Below are 19,390 nucleotides of genomic sequence, written 5' to 3' on the forward strand. Positions count from 1 at the left end.
CAGGGTTCTACATCGGGAATTGTGTGAGATGATCTGAACCTGATAAGATTATCTATTATTTGATCCTCTCATGTCAAGCAATAGATTTAATTAAAAATAAGCTTGGAAGAAGAGAAAAATCAGCCACATCTTGAATGCTTTGCTGATAGCTTTATTTACATATTTCCCCTTTACAGATGATGGTGACGAAAAGCAGATGGATTTCCCAATCCCTACCCCCCCCCCAAACACACAAAGTACAGACACAGATTCTGTTCAGCATATACAAGCATTGGGACATGTACAAACTCGTCTCACTGGGTTACTGGAGGCAGGAGTTCAACCTGCAGAGCAGTCTGGTCACCTCAGGTCTAGTTAGGAGCAGGTCCATGCTTCAGGGGGGCTGTCATTACTCTATGCCCTGCCACTGGGGTGCCAGCAGGGGAAACAAAATTGAGTCATGGTGATCAAAGCTTCCTAGCCCTGCCATGTGCTTTTAGCAGGTGACAAGGGGGCACTCGATTGGCTTTCAGCAAGACCCACAGTCACATAGAAATCTGTACCTCAAGGTTGCCATCTGCAAATGGAGAACAAACTGTGCCCAAAGATGTCACAGGGCTAGAACAAGACTCCAAATAGAAATGATTTGTCAAAAGTGTTTTTCCAAAGGGAAAAGTCTATATAAATTTAAGGGAGTTCAATTGATTGCAATTGTGTGAGCGCCCCAGGGATGGCAGTGGACTGGCTTTCGGGTCCAGGGGCCAAGAAAGCAGTCAAACATTTAGACTGTGCCTGAGGTGAGCACCAATCAGTGGCAGCTAATGGCTGCTGCCAAACAATGTACTCAGTTTCTTGGTCCCAGTGAGTCACCAAAGCCTAGTACCTGGATCAGGGCTGGGAAAGTCACTGGGGAAGTTACATAACGAATCACAAGGGTCAAGGAGGAGGAAGAAGGGGCATACAAAGCAAGGGAAATTACAAATATTTCACACACAAATAGATACCCATTGGATGAAGGGAAGTGAATTGGTACTGCAGATGGAGGCAGGTGGGGAGACGGAGATGGCACAGCAACTGAGGAGTTACTTTCCCAAATATGTCCACTTGCTTGTTCCTCACCTTCTACAGAGATTGTGTGTGTGTATGTGGAGAGGGAGGGAGGACAAGGATAAAACAAGAATCTAATGGTCTGACTTAAAGACCTAAGGGTGGGGACACTCCTCCTGCTGTATTGTCGCTCTGTGTGTTCTGGGGCTTAGCCTGAGCTGGGCCCCTTAGCATCATCACTAAGGGAAGCATGGGCTTCTGGGGAAAGACAGTAACTGTTAATACCGTTGGGAGGTATCTTATCTGCTCAAATGTGGCACACTGAGCATCATGAATGCTCTTTGAAGAATAGAGAGGTGGGCCGTTACTTGAGAAAGGCTGTTATAGGCTTGCACTGGGAACCAGGTTAGGAAAAACTCTCTCTAGGTACCTCTGATGCTGTTGCTGTTATCTCCCAACTCCCTTGGCAAAGGGGCTTGACACCTCCTGGGGAACTGCGGAGGCTGCCCCATAAGCTACCAGCTGGAGCCTACAGGTTAAGGTAAATCAGCCAGTAGAGCAGATTGAAGAAAAAGAATGTAATAGGGAAAAGCACCCGCGAGTAGTTATCCAAGCGGTAAACATGGATGCAGATGCGGCCTCGCTGGCAGGTGTTGCCTTCACAACCAGGAGCCATGCAGAGGTATCTCCTGAGAATCCTGAAGCACACATAGCTCCTGTGACATCGCCTCCGAGGACACTGGGGTCTTCTTGACTGCTGGACTGGGCAATACTGATGCTCCTCTTCAGCATTCCTGTCATAGGTGATGATCTCACACACAAACACTTCCTGCTGCTGGCGGGCGCGGGCACGGGCACGAGCGTGGGTGCGGGCATGAGCACGAGCACGAGTACGTGTATTAGCATGGCTACCGGACGCAAGCTGAAACAGAGAAGAAAAGAAGGAAACAGTCAAGGAGATGTGAACCAAGAGTAAAGGTTGCCTAGAATTTTCTAGAAACTACACTTGCCATACTAGTTCTGGGCCCTCTGGGATTTCCACCATCACATCAGGAGGTTTATTTCCTCCACGACCCCAGGGAATTTCCAATCACTTGGGAAGCTAGTACCCTCATCTAAAGCTTTGCTGCCCACACCAACAGCTGGTACTTACATGGTACAGCTTTGGAGAAGTCTGTCGTTTCGTCTCGTTGTAGATCAGGTAGTTCAGCACAGCAAACTCTAGTAGAGTACAGAAGCACAAGACGAAACAAATGGAAATATACAAGTCCAAAGCTGTGAAATAGGAGACTCGTGGGAAATTCTTACGGGAAAGGGTGCCCAGCGTGGCCATGGTGACTACAGAACTGACTCCTATAAGAGCAAGGAGTGAAAGTGGGCTAAGCTTCTGACCTATGCATTAAACTGCTTACAGGATAGCAGAAACAAGGATTTTTCTTCTGACACATGCCCAAACATACGATCACATACTTCCTTACCTACAGAGGTCCTGGCTGCAGAAGCCTCTATCTTGATCCAGAAGGAGACCCAGGAGAGCATTGTGGTCACAGATGAAGGGACATAGTTTTGAAAGACAATGAAGCCAAACCGCCTGCTCATGTTGAAGAAGAAGGTCATGACCATGAAGTCACCTGAAAGACATAAAACACACCGCTCTGGCCTGACGTCTAACACCACATATATATCTTGGATTCCACTGTCCAGCTCAAAAACATCCTACCAGAGTTCTAGAATAAAGGCACACTATTTTCAATGCAATCCAGTAGAAGCCCAGAGGGGAGACTTACTCTAAGACACCTGGCCAGTTGAGAGATAAGTCAGCATGAGAGTAGTAATCAATCCTCTCACTTCATTTTTCTTCCTCTCAATAGCAATGGATCTGTTAAAAGCTGCTGAAACCTGTAGCTCCAGCTGGCATACTCTGTTATGCAGGCTGTCTCGAACACTCTTCCTGGTATTATGACCTCTGTTACGCAGGCTGTCTCTAACACTCTTCCTGGTATTATGACCTCTGTTACGCAGGCTGTCTCTAACACTCTTCATGGTATTATGACTCCATACTTGGTTTGCCCAGAGCATCTTTTTTACTCTTCACGTGATACTGGATATTAAATTGCTTCAACTATGACTTTTCGGTGAAGCCAAGCCCTGAATTTACACTTCTGTGATGTTATAGACTTCTGTGACTTTGAATTACGTGGACTTTCAAGTCCCTACCAGGAAGAGCTCATGTAAAGCCTTCAGCTTAGCCCGTAACCAACCAAGCCTGGAATAACATGGAAGGTAGTGTTATTCAGTGATGTTTGCTACCCATGGGCAATAACCCTGGAAAGAAAGCAGACTCCAACACTAGTTGTCTCCACTGAAGACACTCCAGGAAACAGACCAGGTGCTGGCAAGTCTGGAGTGGGCCTTTTCTCCAGCTGTCAGAAGCACTGGCACTGGATGAATAAAGTTTCTATATTCTTGTGAGAAATGGCAAAAAGTGCTCTGGGACTAGTGGAAAACTTGGTTCCGGAGTAGCAGTATATTTCACACTAGAATTTCTCCAGCACTGCATCAGACCACACTATGCTACTAGCCAGAGTGATCAAATTATTAGCTCTTCTGCCTTGGAGTCTTGACTCTGACTTAAAACTCCCTTCACATCTGAGTTTATATGGTTGTTACAAGATTTATTATGCTGTTGGATTTCTTGTTCTTTAAATTTCTAAGGAAGAAATTTCCTAATTTATTAAAAGTTAGAAATTTGCCAAGAGAAGGATACTAACATGTGTTTCCTTCTTTCTGATGAGCGAAGAAGCAAAACCAATGGAAGAAAGATGTCTAGAGCTGGCAGCCAAGACAAAACAACGTACTAAAGATGATTGTTGCTCTTACCTGCTTTTGTCCAGATCATGGTTGTTAGTAGCACTGTCAAAAAGACAAAATTAAAAAGACTATCTAGAGGATTCATGAACTGAAGACGTTGAAGAGAAAGAGAAGAGAAGGAATTGGGGAGCATAGTCCCAATAGAGCAGAAGAAAGCAAGGCTCTGACAGTGGCACTAGGCCTTTGAATTTGACATAGTGGAAGAATGATGTCAGTTAGGGTAAACTGGATAGTTGTAAGGGAAAAGAACTAGGATCATGAGTAAACATCCCAGAGATTCTCATTACAGATGAATAAGAAGAATTTCCTGATAGGAAGAACTATCTAGAAAAGGAAGAAGTCTCTCTGCAAGATGCTAAACTCCTGATCATGGCAAGATTTCCTCAGAGGCTCAACAACCATCAGTAAAGGATGGCTCACTTACTACAGGCAGGGCTCTACTTTCTGAGAAGCTCCTGAAGCAGAGACTCTGCTCTAAGGTCCAATGTGGCCCAAGTTGTAGGGCATTGCTGCATTCTAAACCCTGAAAAATGAGTATATTTGCGTTCTAGCTGGAAGGAACTGCTTCAGGGTTGAACTGGGAGAGTTGGGATCTGTTTCAAAGATAACCCTGTTAGTGGAGAAAGCATGAGTTAAGAATAGGTTATCTTTAGCAGAAGAGAAGAAAGACCTATTCTTGTCTCCATAGGGAGAGCTGGTGCTTACCCACTGCCTTTGCTTTACCGATGATCCTGGCTCTGGGGCTTTGTAGTCACTAGGGCACCATTTTGAAACAATGTGCAAACCATCTACTAAACGGAACCACTAGTGACTTGAAAGCCCATGAGCCTTGTCTCCTCTGACAGTTCTGATGATGGGTCTCCACCTACCTGGAGAAACTGAGGGGCAGAGAGCTAAGAGGCAGGCCCATGGTTATCTAGTAGAAGAGCAAGGACCCCAAAGCCAAAAGAAGCAAAGTAGCTTTCTCAGAGCTCCCCATGAAAAAGGAAAAGCATTTGTAAAACAGCGTCCATCCCCTGCCTAGTACTATGCAAGCAAAGCTTTAGCCGGGTAAGCGTGAGCTTCCCTCACCCAGTGACCAATAGTGGCAAAAGCAGATTTTGTGTCAACACACAGTAGCAAAGCCAAATGCTTCCCATGACAAAAGGCTGGCTGGGTGACCTGCTCCATCCACTTTCTTGTCAGTACATGTGAAGAGGGTCCAGGGTTGCTCTCAGAGCTACCCTGGGAAGATTCCTTGGCTCCTCATTCAGATCACCTAGGAATACAAGCAAAGATGCTCACATCTATTCGGGAGCTACAAGTTAAGAGACCCAGAATCTGCCCCTTTCATCTTTGTTAGGAAAAGATCAGAAAATAAAAATATCACCATGCCTATGTTTATTTCATTATGAAGTATTTGGTGGTAATCTGCTTTTCACAGTTGCTTCTTTAAGATAATGTTGCTGCGCTGCAGCTGAGTTACTACTACCTGCAGACTCCCCCAACCCTCACTAGCTGCCATTATTATGCTAGCTTCCCCTTCTCCCTCCTGCTAGGGTGGAACTTGATTCCCACTCAACCAGCCTGCATTAGTTCTGACTGAAGATAAATCACACAAGTACCTCCTCTCCAAAGTTGTCTAAGTAAACCAGTGACATAAGAAAGACATTGAACCCAAAGGGTCTAAAAAGTAAAGTAGATGAGCATTCCGAAAATCACAAAAATGAATCTACTTACCTCATCTTGCAAGGGGCTTGGCAAAGCACTTACTTCTTTGCAGATAAGACTGAGACATAGCTATAAAGTCGCAGTTTCCTCTGCAAACAGTTGTAAGTACTTAGCATGTATAAGAGAGAAGTGATGTCCTACACAGTGTTTCCATGTGTTCTTTACATAGCATTTATACAGACAGTCATTTCCAGGTATTGGTACTATTCCCTCAGACTCTGCCCAACCTGAGCTCCCTCTGGACACCTACCAGCTGGGGTGGAGATGATTTCAGTTTTGTTGTACATTCCTCTAAAATCAAAGTCGAATGGCTTCCAAGCGTTCTCATTGATTTCAAACTTGAAATTCTCCCACTTGTAGATCATCTCATGCTCGTCATAGGAAACTGAAAATCAACATGGAAAAGGAGTGAATGAGACTGGGAAGTTCAGCGGAGTGGCCCACCAGCACGGTGTTAGCTTTAGCCATGGTTTGGAGTTTTGACGCTAGCTTCACGAGCTTTTGGACCTTGCCTCTGGCCTGGTTGTTGGAGTCCATTCAATAAGCACATTTGCCCTGGGATCTGAATTCACAGAAGAGTAAGCCATGAACTTACCCCTCCAGCACTCACATTTCATTGAGTGAGGCCACACAGCTGGGGTTTTTGGAGCTGTCCACGGAACAATGGGCAAAGTAGGGAAAGATCATTCACTTGGGGACACACATGGAAAAGACTTTACTTTAAATTGGGAAAGTAAACATCCTCCATATAGATGTGGCTGAAAAGCGTGAAAGGGAAGCACAGAGAGGGGAACATGAAAACAGCAAAATTTTAGGGCGACTCCACTTCACAGATGGATTTTGTCACAGAAAGCAGCAGGGGTCTGGTCATGAAGGTTCATTTTTAAGGAATTTAGAATTGATCCATGACAGCTAAGGAAAGATTTGAAATGAGGAAGTGACCTGGTTCACATGGTGTTTTAGCTGGGTCACTCTGGTCCTAATGTAAGTGTGTAAGCATGTTGGCATGGTGCCACTTATGGAATGCTAGTGCAGTAGTCTTAGACACAACAAAGTGAGCAAAGGCAGGAATGAGAGCTCAGAAAGCAGAGAAATAGGTGGGATCGATAGAGATTCAGAGGGAACATTAACAGCATGTGTGCACTGAGTAGATGTGGGAGGTTAACGAGAGGGGAGTGTCAGAGTTCTTGGCTTGGACAGCTGGGTGGGTGATGGTGTCCTTCAATGAGGCCATAGCAACACATAAGCAACACATTTGCTTTTGAGGCAGGAGTTGGGAAAAGACAATGAATTTATCTTAGGACATGTTCTGTTTCAAAGTGGAGATGTTGCAGAAGTTTAAGCAGAAGATGATAAAGCCCCGAATCAAGGCAGAAATGGAGAGGAGCAGACATACTTCAGGTACACTTCAGAAGCAGGGGACTAGCTTAAGGTAACGCAGGGGTAAGGGAAGAATCCAACATAAAGCCAAGGTAATGCAAACACAGCTTTGTTGGCAGGAAAGGAGGTGAGGACGGAAGATGGAGGCTTGCAGCAACCTTGGCATTGTCACAGGAACAAAAGCAGAAGCAGAAAATGTAAAAGGTAAAGATGAGAAAAAGAGGGGCCCAGCATATCTCTGGATCCCCAGAAACCTAAGAAGGTACTCACAGCTAGAGAAAGACAGAGGGCAAGAGTGAGAGTCCATTGGAAATTTGAGCATGTGGAGTGAGCAGCTCGCATCAATGGCCATCCTGGAAGGGAGAAAGGAGCCTTGTTAGGCTGGCTCTGGGCACTTAGGTATTCACTCAACACTGACCAGGGGATCACCTCCAATGAATGGCATCAGTAGAATTTAAGACAAAAAGCTCAAAGGAGTGATACAAAGAGGGAAGAAGATCTTCTAATATCTGACTATTGGGCTCCATCATCAGAGAAGCACATGGACCCGACTAGATTGATCATTCTTGCTTGCTCAGCCCAGTGCTCTATGTTCTACCCAAGTACTCTTCTCCATCACCCCCATGCCCCACACTGCTGATATGAGAATCTCCTTCCAGGCACTCAAGTTATGTAGCCTAGTCTTGACACCTCTTCAACCGATGTATTTCTACTCTGCCTGGACAATTCCACCACCGTGGACGTGTCCTTATATACAGTGCCCACTTTGGATGGAATTGTCCAGGCAATGCAGTCATGCTGGCATCTTCTAGGACTGTGGGGCAAAGAAAAGCTCACAAGTTTGTCATAAACTTGAAATGTGTATTTAACCAGTATCTTTTATTTTAAGATCTCAGTATCTATATCTGCACAGGAAGAGATTGAATTCCTGGTCTAGAAAAGTTGCACAGGCTTTTAGGAATATTATTCAAGATGATATATCTACTTAAGAGTCCTTAGCTAAAATTTTCTGAAAGAGTGAGAGAGTCCTAGGAGATGAAACACTAAAGGTTTGACATACCTAACTGAATACAACACCTTTCCATCCTTGTGGATAAGAGCCATCTGGTTGGGCATGGTGACATCATATTCATGAGTCCTCTTAGAATTCCTAAAATAGGTATCCGGGATCCACAACTGTTTCACCACGTTGCCATGTAGAACAAGGGTCTCAAAGCTGTCATTGTAACGAAGCCGCTCATCATACCAGGACTGGTAGAAGATGATGTCAATGGAATATTCCTGGTGGGAAGGGACAGAAAACCATATACTTGGGGCCAAGTAGACAAGGGATAGTCGCATGCAAATGGGATGTTTGTTAATTTTTAACATGGAACCCTGAAGACAGCATAATAGAATACACGGTACACTGGCCCAAGAAGCAGAAGAGGGATGGAGTTCCTTTTTTCTACCCAGTTCTTTCAGTCTCATGACTGAAAGGGTGTCAGACATTAACACAGCCAAGAAATCAGTCACATCGTGCTCAATTGCCACAAGTAAGAGAGTTAAGTCCCCACATTCTATAGTGATTAATGCTGTTCTTCTACAGCTCAGAACTGTAGAATGGGTTGCCACAAATGAGTTCGCTACATTCTACTTTCTTATACAAAACTCCTTTGTGCCTTGTAGAAGAATGCAAAGGAAGTGTAAATCCTGTTCTGGAGAATGAATCTCCAGAAGTGACATTTCATCATTTTTGTTTTGTTGTTTGATATGGGATCTTGTTACAAAGCCTGGGATAATCTCAAAGTTGTAAATATTCTGCCTCATCTGCATGGGAAGCTCCCTCAAACAGCTTTGCTGCTGTCTGTAGCTGACACTGTGGCCTCTCCTCTCTCTACCAGTAGGCAATGGCCTCATCTCATCGACAGACCTTTAAGTTGCATCCACCTAGGACTACAAGGAGTAAAGCAACATATGTTTGGATGCAGGCATTTTCCAATGTCAAATGTTCTGAGAAGAGAGTAATATTCTCAAATATGCACATTGCCTTCATCAATAAATCCCTGGGCTATGGTGGGTCACTACACAGCTGAGCTCAGTAGTCACTGGAGTTATAGAGGGCCACAGTGCTGCTCCTACTCTGTCAACACTCTTTCAGCCCATACACTACAAACCAAAAATCCCAGCTCAAAAGTGCTCAGAAATGCATAAGCGCACACAACCATTGTACATAGAAAAGGTTCCCTTTCAGCTTTTATTCATGGCACACAGCTATTAATTAAACCCAACCATTCATTTCACAGAATTATATTTTAAAATGAAGCGATTTGACTCACAAGAAAAATGTCTATCTATTGTCATTTTTTAACAAGGAGAATTATGTTTGTGCTTTGCTTTATTTTTCCTTTCAAATAAGTGCCCATATAATCTCTGAAGAGTGTGTGCACATGAATAGATAGTTCCATGATCATGTGGTCTCTTTAAACATCTAGGAGGATATTTATTAAGACGTACAAGAAGCAAGAAGTTTACGTGGCTGAGGCTTGTAGGCCAATACACAGATGGCGATACAATTGTAATTAATTTGAAGCAAGCACCAACGTTATGCCGCAGCACAATTAAAGGCAGGTTGCCTAATTTATTTTAGAAGATAAACTGAGACTCAGATAAGATGTGCAAAGTTCCACAGCCAGTGATGGTACAGCGGCCCTGCCACTCAGAGCACCGTTACCCTATCTTTACCTTATCATTTGTTTTCTTCACACACACCACAAAAATGCCCTTTGGGTATCAAAGTCCAACTTCCCCAGGTCTTTCCTGAATAATCTTGCACCAACGAACAAGTATCAGATGGGTCTGATGGCACAGGCCTGTAATCTTAGATACTTGGGAGGCTGAGGCAGGAGGATGAAATGTTCGGGTCACACCTGGGCTAGATTAAAGCAAGGCCAGCCTAGGAAAACGAGTAAGACCCTGCCTCATAAGTTACTTGACTGCTGGTAGCCAGAAAAGAAAGGCCAATGTTTTTACCACAATAAACTAGAAAAGCTGGCAGATAATGCCGAATTCCTGATCTTGCCCAGTCCTGCCCTGTCATGTTCTGTCCTGCCCTACTCCATCTACCCTCACAAAGAGCCTTCAAAGAATTTGCACTTTCCTAGTAGCTGGCCAAGTCTCATCTGCATCCTAGCACATGCACTGTATGGTGGGTGATGGGGAACTTGCGTCTCCTGCAGCTGTGCTGGAGGTCTGCTATACAATATTCAAAAGAAATATGCCACTGCTGTTTAAGAAGATAGCAATTATAAATTCCTCATACATCAACATATAACTAATGGTTTGCGATTCAATTTTCCCTCAGTTTGACAGGGAACTAGAGATTAGTTTAGCTAAAATAGAAAAGCTGTGTTTCAGAATTGACTTAATTAGAATCACCTGCAATAATTACCATAGTAAGAGCCAGCCAGTATTAGCAACAGGGGATACTGTGACCAGGAAGTTTTTCTCAGACTAGTCACTGCTTTTAAGGCCAGACTGGGTGTTTTCAGAGGTAAACAAGGAAGGGAGTAGAAATATTTGATTACAATGCTATGGTTTTAGGTTTCTCTTTCCTCTTCTACCTGCTCCAGTGACTGGGGCCAAATATCCACTTCACCAACTCCACTGACTAGGTTGCTATTCCATTGACCAACAAACCTTGCTGAGACGATCAATAGCTTCAAATGGTGAGGTCAGAAAAGGGTACTTGACTGCCACAAAGAACAACAGAGATAATCCACGCTGGAGCATTGGCAGAATCATATGCTAGACACCTATGTTCTCCTCGGCAAATGAATTAGAAGAAAGCAGGCTGAACAAGCACAGGGACTGCCCCCCCCCATTTTATTGAATTATGTAGAACTATGTAGAAACTGAAACTTCTGGGGGAATTATGTATCATATAAGGCTTTAGAAGGTTTAAAAAGTCTTATTAGTTAAATAAATCAGGCTGCTGGTCCTATGCTGACCCAGCTCTGTGTATGACATCTAGCCGAGTGACTTACAGATGATTAGATTGCATAAACAGAAGCTAAGGCGAAGCTAGTGCTAGAGAGACTAATAGATGTTGAACAAGGAGAGATGGCGCTTAAGTGGGGCTAATGGCCTGCTGCCACAAGTACTCTTGTGGAGAATAGAAACTAGTTCCCCCAAATTATAACCTACACAAATTGCCTGACAAGTTTGCCACTGCTTTTTGGTTTTATGGGACATTCAGAATACAGAGCCAAACAACTTAGATCATTTGTTGTATTTATCAAAGTGTGTGGTCTCTCCTTCTTATAAGCCTATGAAATTTAGCCAACACTAACTAGGTAAAGGTGGGAAGCTTACTAATAAAGAAAAGAGTCAGCTTGCTAGAATTTAGAGTGGCATAATAAAGAGAAAGAGCATAATAAAAAGGAAAAAGCCATTCTGAGCTACTCTTTCACTCACTCTATGGAAACAGCGTGCATTCCATTAAGGTTACTTACCTCCGAGTCTATCAGGAACACCCATCTCAACATCAAGGCTCTCAACTCACCCAGATCACACAGTGCTTATTAGGCTTAAGTATGTTAAAACTGGCTCTACCTTTGGACAAACCAAGTCCATGGACATTACGGAGCTGGTTATCACAACCTTTCTTTGTCAGATACTACACATATGAATTTTGCAGAGCATCTTTTGTAACTCATTTGGTCAGCTACCATATACTATGTTCTTAGCATCACGTAGTTCATAACAGAGAGACCAAGACCAACATAAAACAATTTAGTTACCATGAAATAATCGAGATAAGAAGATAAGCTACTTGTGAGCCATGAAAATGTGAATGCCCAGAGACAGGCATGGTGTATGAAGGGATTAATCAGCTGCTATGTGAGTCAAAGAAATTGTCATGAACAAGATGTTATCCAAGCTGGACCCTGAATGAGTGAAAAAGTAGAGCAACATAATCTCAAACTTGAACAAAAATCCCCCTCTCTGGTACAAGGTTGTCCTGGTATTCGCATAATATAGTGTGGTCACAGTCCTGGACTTCAATGGGGTGAAAAAGAAGAGTCATAGGAGAGGGCATGTAATGTGGAGTCCCCTCTGTATGCTGTGATTACCATTAATGAAGAAAGAAACTGCTTTGGACCTATGGCAGGGCAGAACTTAGCTAGGTGGGGAAAACTGAACTGAATGCTGGGAGAAAGAAGGGTGGAGTCAAAAAGATGCCATGGAGCCACCACCAGAGACAGAAGCTGGGAACTTTACCCAGTAAGCCACAGCCACGTGGTGATATATAGATTAATAGAAATGGGTTAAATTAATATAAGAGTTAGCCAATAAGAAGCTAGAGCTAATGGGCCAAGCAGTGATTTAATTAATACAGTTTCTGTGTGATTATTTCACTTGCTAGATTGTGGGGTTGAACTCATCTTGAAATTAGTAGGCAAATGGATGATCTAGAAAAAAAACATATTGAGTGAGGTAACCCAGACTCAGAAAGACTAATATAATATGTACTCACTCATAACTGGCTTTTAGACAAAAAGCAAAGAAACATCAACCTACAATCCACAACTCCAGAGAACCTAGACAACAAACAGGACCCAAAGACATACATGGATCTAAATAGGAAGGAAAAAAAGGACTAGATCTCCTTAGTAAACTGGGATCATGGGGGTCACAGGAGAAGGTAGAAGGATAGAGAGGAGGGAGGGGAGCAGAGAAAAATGTATAGAACAACAAAAACAAACAAGCAAATAAATAAATAGGAAAAAAGAAAAAAAAACAGAGGCACATCACTGAGGAAGCTTACTCATTAGGGCTGGGCAAGGATATATTTACATATTTCAAATAGACGATGCTGAAGGTTAGATGAAGATCATATTGATAACAGTGGAAAGGAAAGGAGACAAAAGGATTAAGAAAAAATTATAGGGACAGCAAGAAAAGGCAGCTATAGATTTAAGTTTATCAGAATAATCAGACAAAAGAGAGACATTCCATTGTGGTATTTAAGTTATTTTATTGTTTTTACTTTGAATGAAAAACTCGAGGAACAATTCCAAAGGTCCTCTTCAGGCAGCCAAGGACTTACCTTTTCCATTCATGTTCTCAGATTAATTGTGGCTAAAAATCCCAACCTGACCCCCAAACAACAACAGAAACCTACCTCTTGTAGTAGTAACACAAAGAGCAGAAAGCAAGAGTAAGTGGCAGGCCCCTTATCTCGGTGCCCAGTCTAGGAAAAACTGTCATCAAAGCTCTGTACTCACCATGTCTAGGGTGGAAATAGGCCCGAGGCTGTTGACAAAGATTTCAACAGTGACCACAGTGGGCTTCTCTGTAAGGTAAGAAGCAGTACAGGGTAAATGTCACATAAAGACATGGCACCAAGGAGGGAGTTATCAAAGGGGAGGGGAGAGGGCCAACCCTACTTCCTTTGTTCTTTCACAGAAAGCCCCATGGACTTTAAGGTTAGACACACACACAACTTCAGCCCATAAATCGTATTTTGGAATTGGAAAAACTGAGGGTAAAAGAAGGGGAAAGTGTTGACCTAAAGGAGTCCTTGTGGCTTACCTGGTGCATCAGACCAAGGTGTTCCTGTATGTGGCACCTCCACCTATATATAACCCAGGTTCATTGCCCAAACTACATATGAAACCTGCTTTTCCTTCAGAGAGGAGAGGGCTTTCTTCTGTTTACTTACTTCCAATGCCAGGGCGCAGTTTATGGTCGTAGTTACTTAGGATGGTGTTAAGGATTCGAGAAGCTCTTGCCAGGTTCTCTCCTGAGCCTCCAGTCATGCAGTCAGCAGCAAGTTGTGTTTCTTCTGCTGGAAGCTTCTTTCCACTAGGCTGAAGCTCCTGCTGGTACTGGGGTTCTGGCTTCATCTCCGGTTCAGGCTCGGGGTCAGGCTGAGGATCTGGCTGAGGGTCCGGCTGGGGGTCCGGCTGGGGGTGCGGCTGGGGATGTGGCTGGGGGTGCGGCTGGTGGTCTGGCTCAGGCTCCTGCTGGGACTCCTGCTGAGGCTCCGGCTGGGGCTCAGGCTCCGGTTCAGGCTCAGGCTCTGGCTGGGGCTCCGGCTGGGGCTCTGGCTCTGGTTCTGGTTCGGGCTCAGGCTTGGGCTCAGGCTCCGGCTGGGGCTCTGGCTCTGGCTCTGGTTCCGGTTCGGGCTCAGGCTCAGGCTCCGGCTGGGGCTCTGGCTCCGGTTCCGGTTCAGGCTCAGGCTCAGGCTCAGGCTCCGGCTGGGGCTCTGGCTCCGGTTCCGGTTCAGGCTCAGGCTCAGGCTCAGGCTCAGGCTCAGGCTCAGGCTCAGGCTCAGGCTCAGGCTCAGGCTCCGGCTGGGGCTCTGGCTCCGGTTCCGGTTCAGGCTCAGGCTCAGGCTCCGGCTGGGGCTCTGGCTCTGGTTCCGGTTCGGGCTCAGGCTCGGGCTCCGGCTGGGGCTCCGGTTGGGGCTGGGGTTCAGGCTCCGGCTGGGGCTGAGGCTCCGGCTGAGGCTTCGGCTGAGGCTTCGGCTGAGGCTTCGGCTGGGGCAGGGGCTGAGGCTCCGGCTGGGGCTCAGGCTGGGGCCTGGGCCTGGGTTTGCGCCCAGCCTGGAGCTGGACTGGGGTCTGGGGTTCAGGGTGAGGGTGGGGCTCAGGCTGAGGCTGGGGCTCTGGCTGAGGTTGGGGTTCAGGCTGGGGTTCAGGCTGAGGCTGAGGTTCAGGCTGGGGATGGGGCAAGGGCAGGGGCCAAGGCAGAGGATGGGGCTGGGGCTCAGGCTCGGGCTCAGGCTGGGGTTGGGGCTCTGGCTCCGGCTGGGGCTCCGGCTGGGGCTCCGGCTGGGGCTCCGGCTGGGGCTCCGGCTCCGGCTGGGGCTGAGGAAGGGGCCAGGGCAGGGGCTGAGGCAGAGGCTGGCGCCCAGCCAGGGGCTGGGGCTGGGGCTGAGGCTGCGGTTGGGGCTGAGGCTGGGGCTGAGGCTGGGGTTGGGGCTGAGGCTCTGGCTCAGGCTGGGGCTGGGGCAGAGGCTGGGGCTGAGGCAGAGGATGAGGCTGGGAGCTGAAGACTACATCATCATCATGGCCCAGGGATTTGGCCTGTGGCTGTGGCTGAGGGCCGAAGAATACATCAGCAGCAGCAGGGGATTCAGGATCAAGCAGAGGCTGAGGCACAGGCCTAGGCTGAGGGCCGAAGACTACATTTTCTTGGACAGGGTGCTTATTCTCCAGCTCAACATGAGGTCCAACCCTAGAATATATGATCAAAAAATTAAGTCCTACCCTCTAATCAGACAGAAGGAAACCAAGATATTTACAGGGCAAGGCTTAATTAGTGAATAGTGATAGTAACTGAGGAGGCACTAACAAATGAAATTTGCTAATTCCTTTTAAATCTTATTGCTCTTTGGTGACTTTGTATGCATTCCTCCTTTCATAATTCTTTACTTTAAAATCGTCAGCAACAAACATTAGACTAAATTTTCAGAAACCATTTTGTGTACAATCAAGTAGGTGGGCATTGTTTGCGTGAACTCTGGCCAATCAGCTGCTGTGTGCTGTTATTAACCTAGGCCTTACAACTGCTTGAGTCTCAGCACCTGAGAGGACAGGGCAAGCCAAAGGCCAGGAGCTGCTGAGGAAAGCTTGCAAGCAGATAGGACTGAAAATTTCTGGCATGGTTCCGTAATCCTCATACTGAGTGGAGAAAGGCAGGCTTTGTGGCTGTCTCTATACTGTGTACTGCACCCAGGAAATGGATAGCCAATAGGAGAGCATCTTAGGTACCAGGGCCAATAACGACAATAGCAATAATAATGATAATATTTTTAATAACAACCACAATTTAGAAATTCATTTGTTAATATATGAAAGTCCCCATACTGCTAGAGATCAGGATGAAAGGGCCCCACTCTGGTCATTTTGTGATGGCTTATCAGTTGTAGGCTTATTATTTCAACAACTTTCTATATAGGGGTTCTAATTCGGTAAGAAGGCATTTTAACAATAAAAAAAAAATCCCACTGGCTAATATGTAGATAACACTTGAGTCCTGATTTTTAAAACCAAAACTGTAAAAATTATATAGTAGAGAATAACTGAAGCATGAATAAATCATTCTTAAATATTTGCTGTGATAATGATATTTTATTGTAGCCCTTAATGACTACAATATTTACATACAAAATGATATAACATCTGAGAGTTATTCATTAAAAAAATCCATGTTAAAATGGGTGGTTGGTAGATAGGGGGCAGAGAAAATAATTGACCATTGGTTTCTTCATTAATATTAAGGTTGATTGTGGCTATGTGGAAATACAGTTTACTATATATCCTTGAAAAAATACAATTAAAAGCCTTTGAAAATGATAATCAGCACTAATTAACATTTGATGTTCAAAGGCAAGAGAGAGGTTTCCTTGAGGAAGTCTGTACATTTGATGAGGCTTAGGGCTGCAGGGGAGATTGTTTCCTTATCATCTAGGTGCTGGTTACCTAATCATGCTTACTTTAAGAAAATTCACTGAGCTGTTGTTCATTTGTGATCGCTGCATTTTCATATTTGTGTATTACACTTGTAAAATAGTATTTTGAAGCTACCAGGCAAAGTTAATCCCTAAAATGGAGCAAGATACTAGGATGAACAGGTCCCTGTGCTGCAGATCAGGGAACAGACAATTGAGCATCAAAAGTGCATATTTTTCCTACAGTGTTCTGAGCTTTTAGAATAGTTTAATTGGCATACAGATGTGCTAAGCTAGAGCCATTTCTCATTTGTGAAATGGCTAATTCCCATAGTGGGCTAAGCAAGGACTGGGTTTGGGAAAAGCATTTCCACTTTCAAATACCATCTCTACATGATGTCTTCTTCTCTAAGGCTTTTTAATTTAAGTCTCCGAGGCATCTAGAGGCTTATCCCCTAGGTCTCTGAAGAGAAAGGGCCAACAATAGGGATCAGAGTCCCTCTACTAGGCCTTCAAGGAAAATAATGAGTGTGGGGGGGGTGATCCTTCAATTTGATTTTGTCAGTGTAAACAAACAGCCACACCTTGAGATCTTTGGGGTTAAGAAGCTCCTGTGTATCCATACCCATCTCCAAAAAGCCACCAAGCTCTTTCTCAAGGCTATAAAGAATAAAGCGTAGAAAAGCACATTGGCCTAGTGGGATTTTCCAAGGAAACTTTTCAGACATCCACAGCCCTCCAAATGTGATAATCTTGCATGAGACTGAAGCTCTGCACTACCACCTTCCACATCTGGCTGAAGATGAGAGCAAGGGAGCCCAAGGAAGGCCCTGGGTTTCTTTCTCAAAAATGCTGGTCTTTTCAATTTACTGATGGATAAACCATATAGGGGAGAAATATGCTCAAAATCATACATCTGACTTGAAGCTGAGCTTGGATCAAGCCGAAGTTTGGTCCAAAACCCTCCACTGCCACCCCCCCCTTCTTGACATCACAGGTTGCCATGCTGACAGTGTGTGCACACGTCAGTGTCTGGTTCCCCCGCCCCCACCCCCGCTGGATGGGCTGTTTTTCCCTCTCATCTCCCTCCCTTCTTCTTCACGCCCCCTCCCTCATCCTCAGCCATCTTTGGTCCCAGAAAAATCCCATCTAAAGGGACATAGATAACAAGAAATGGCTAATTCGCATTTAGAAACATTTACCAAGCCCCTGCAGTGGCCAGTCTCACCTTAGGGCACCAGGGAGTCAGCAGAGAGCCACATAGGCCTCCCTGAGGGGCTATAACCTGGGGTGGGGAGAGAAGACACATTGCCCCTCCTCAAAACAAACAAATGAAAAGACCCAAGCCAAATGCCATGGAGACTTCTAGAAACTTCGACAGATGAAGAAGCTAGAAACTTCTGACAGCTCACACACCACAGAAAAACAGTCTCCAAAATGAAAAGAAAGAAAAGGGAATTCAAAAACACAGGAAGCAATCATCTTCCACCGTAAAACGCCAGAAATCCTAGGGACACTCTTTTTACCAATGCTCAGGGTCAGGGGATTAATGGAGGAAGGCTGGCTGCTCAAGGGAAAACAGAAAAAGGGAGGGGGCTAGAAATCCAGGCCACAAACCACAGACCTCAGGAAAGATAATATTCCAGCCTCTGGCTCAGGTCTGCCCCCAAGACCAAGCAGGGTGCCTTGGGAAAAGGGAGGCAGAAGGGATGGGAACACTGAGATAACCAAGGCTCAGGCTCCTGCCTGGGACTGGAAGAAAATGCGACGGGATGGGGAAACAAGTAAAGCCAGAGTTGCCTGGCATCTTGCCTAGTACTCAGCAGGCGCTCCGGGGGAAAAATGTGAGCAAGAGTGAACAGAATAGGAAACACTCAAGCATTTCGAGGCACTTCAGGCCCCTTAGCCCAGGAGCCACCTTCCCAAAGTCTCCAGCCACCCCGAGTTGTACGCGCTAGCTCTAGATGTTTCCACGCGCCCTTTCCCCTCTTCCTGCGTAGACTGTGAAAGGGAACCAGGTGCTCTTGCTGCTTGGCCGCCCGCTCCAGGGCTTTGAGGGCCAACGGGAGTCCACGACGCCAAAATCAGACAGTCCCACCTACCTTCCCCGTGCTCCCCGTTGTCAGCCCGGGACGCCCGCCCTCCTACAAGGGGGCACATGGGAGGGTGGTGCGCGTCGAGGGAACAAGGGTCCAGGCTGGCTTTGCCATCTGGACAACGCCTTGGCACAGCGGGAGCTGGGATCAAGAAACCCCGGGGGTCCCGGAAGCCTGCTGGACACAGTGGGCTCTCGGGTGTTGGGATGGAGACTCACCTCCACTGGAGAGCCAGGAATATGTTGAGGAGCATCAGGAGAACTTTGGGCAACATCTCGGCGTTGCCTGGCGCGACCACCTGTGTTGAGGTCGCAGCGCAGGTCTGGCCGCTCAGAGAGAGGTGGATGGTTTTGTTGGGCTCCAACTTTCACTCCTCCCACTCGCCCCGCCCCAGCCCGCGCTCCCTCCTCACCGTGGGCCCGCCCCCTAAGCCCCGATGGAAATCTCCGACGACGTGCTCGCTGCGGCAGCGGGGAGCAAGGCTGGGGCGGGCAGGCAGGGGGGGGGTGGAGAGGAGGGAGCCTTGTCGCCAGGGCCCCCAGCAGCCAGCACTGCGGCGCTGCCAGACAGCCAGGGCGGGGGGCGGGAGGAGTGAGGAGGAGGCGAGCCTGCAGCGTGAGGCCCTGGGCTTGGGGAAAACGCGCTAGCGCTTGTGGCTTGAGGAGCCTCCACTGGCTGGGCCAGGCTCGCGCAGGCAGGCGGGTGGGGGGCACTTTGCTGCGACCCCTTCCAAAACCCTGATTGGCTCTGAGGTCCTTGTGTTCTTCCTTACTACCTGTTGAGCCCCATTGCTCTTCCCCATCTTCCCCCGTAGCCTTGCTGATTTTTCCTGGTCTTGCTCCACACCCTCCAGCCTATTCGAACA

At 46.2% G+C, this 19,390-nt stretch overlaps 1 protein-coding gene across 3 annotated transcripts; it reads right to left on the reverse strand.

Annotated features, from left to right (window-relative positions):
• Positions 1-132: 132 nt before the first annotated feature.
• Gabre (gamma-aminobutyric acid type A receptor subunit epsilon) lies at positions 133-18,872 on the reverse strand. Of its 3 annotated transcripts, none has more exons than XM_075958158.1 (9): positions 18,744-18,872; positions 13,694-15,213; positions 13,257-13,324; positions 8,048-8,268; positions 7,258-7,340; positions 5,858-5,992; positions 2,505-2,657; positions 2,180-2,247; positions 133-1,948 (listed from the first exon to the last, which is right to left on the reverse strand). In XM_075958158.1, the coding sequence occupies exons 1-9, from the start codon at positions 18,797-18,799 to the stop codon at positions 1,556-1,558; spliced, it is 2,697 nt and encodes an 898-aa protein (XP_075814273.1). In that variant the 5' UTR covers positions 18,800-18,872; the 3' UTR covers positions 133-1,555. The 3 variants fall into 3 exon arrangements, with proteins under 3 accessions (XP_075814273.1, XP_075814272.1, XP_075814271.1); XM_075958157.1 differs by having other exon boundaries at positions 156-1,948; positions 2,180-2,301; XM_075958156.1 differs by having other exon boundaries at positions 156-1,948; positions 2,180-2,379.
• Between the last annotated feature and the right edge of the window lie 518 nt (positions 18,873-19,390).

This window comes from Microtus pennsylvanicus, chromosome X (assembly GCF_037038515.1).
Source record: "Microtus pennsylvanicus isolate mMicPen1 chromosome X, mMicPen1.hap1, whole genome shotgun sequence".
NCBI lineage: Eukaryota > Metazoa > Chordata > Mammalia > Rodentia > Cricetidae > Microtus > Microtus pennsylvanicus.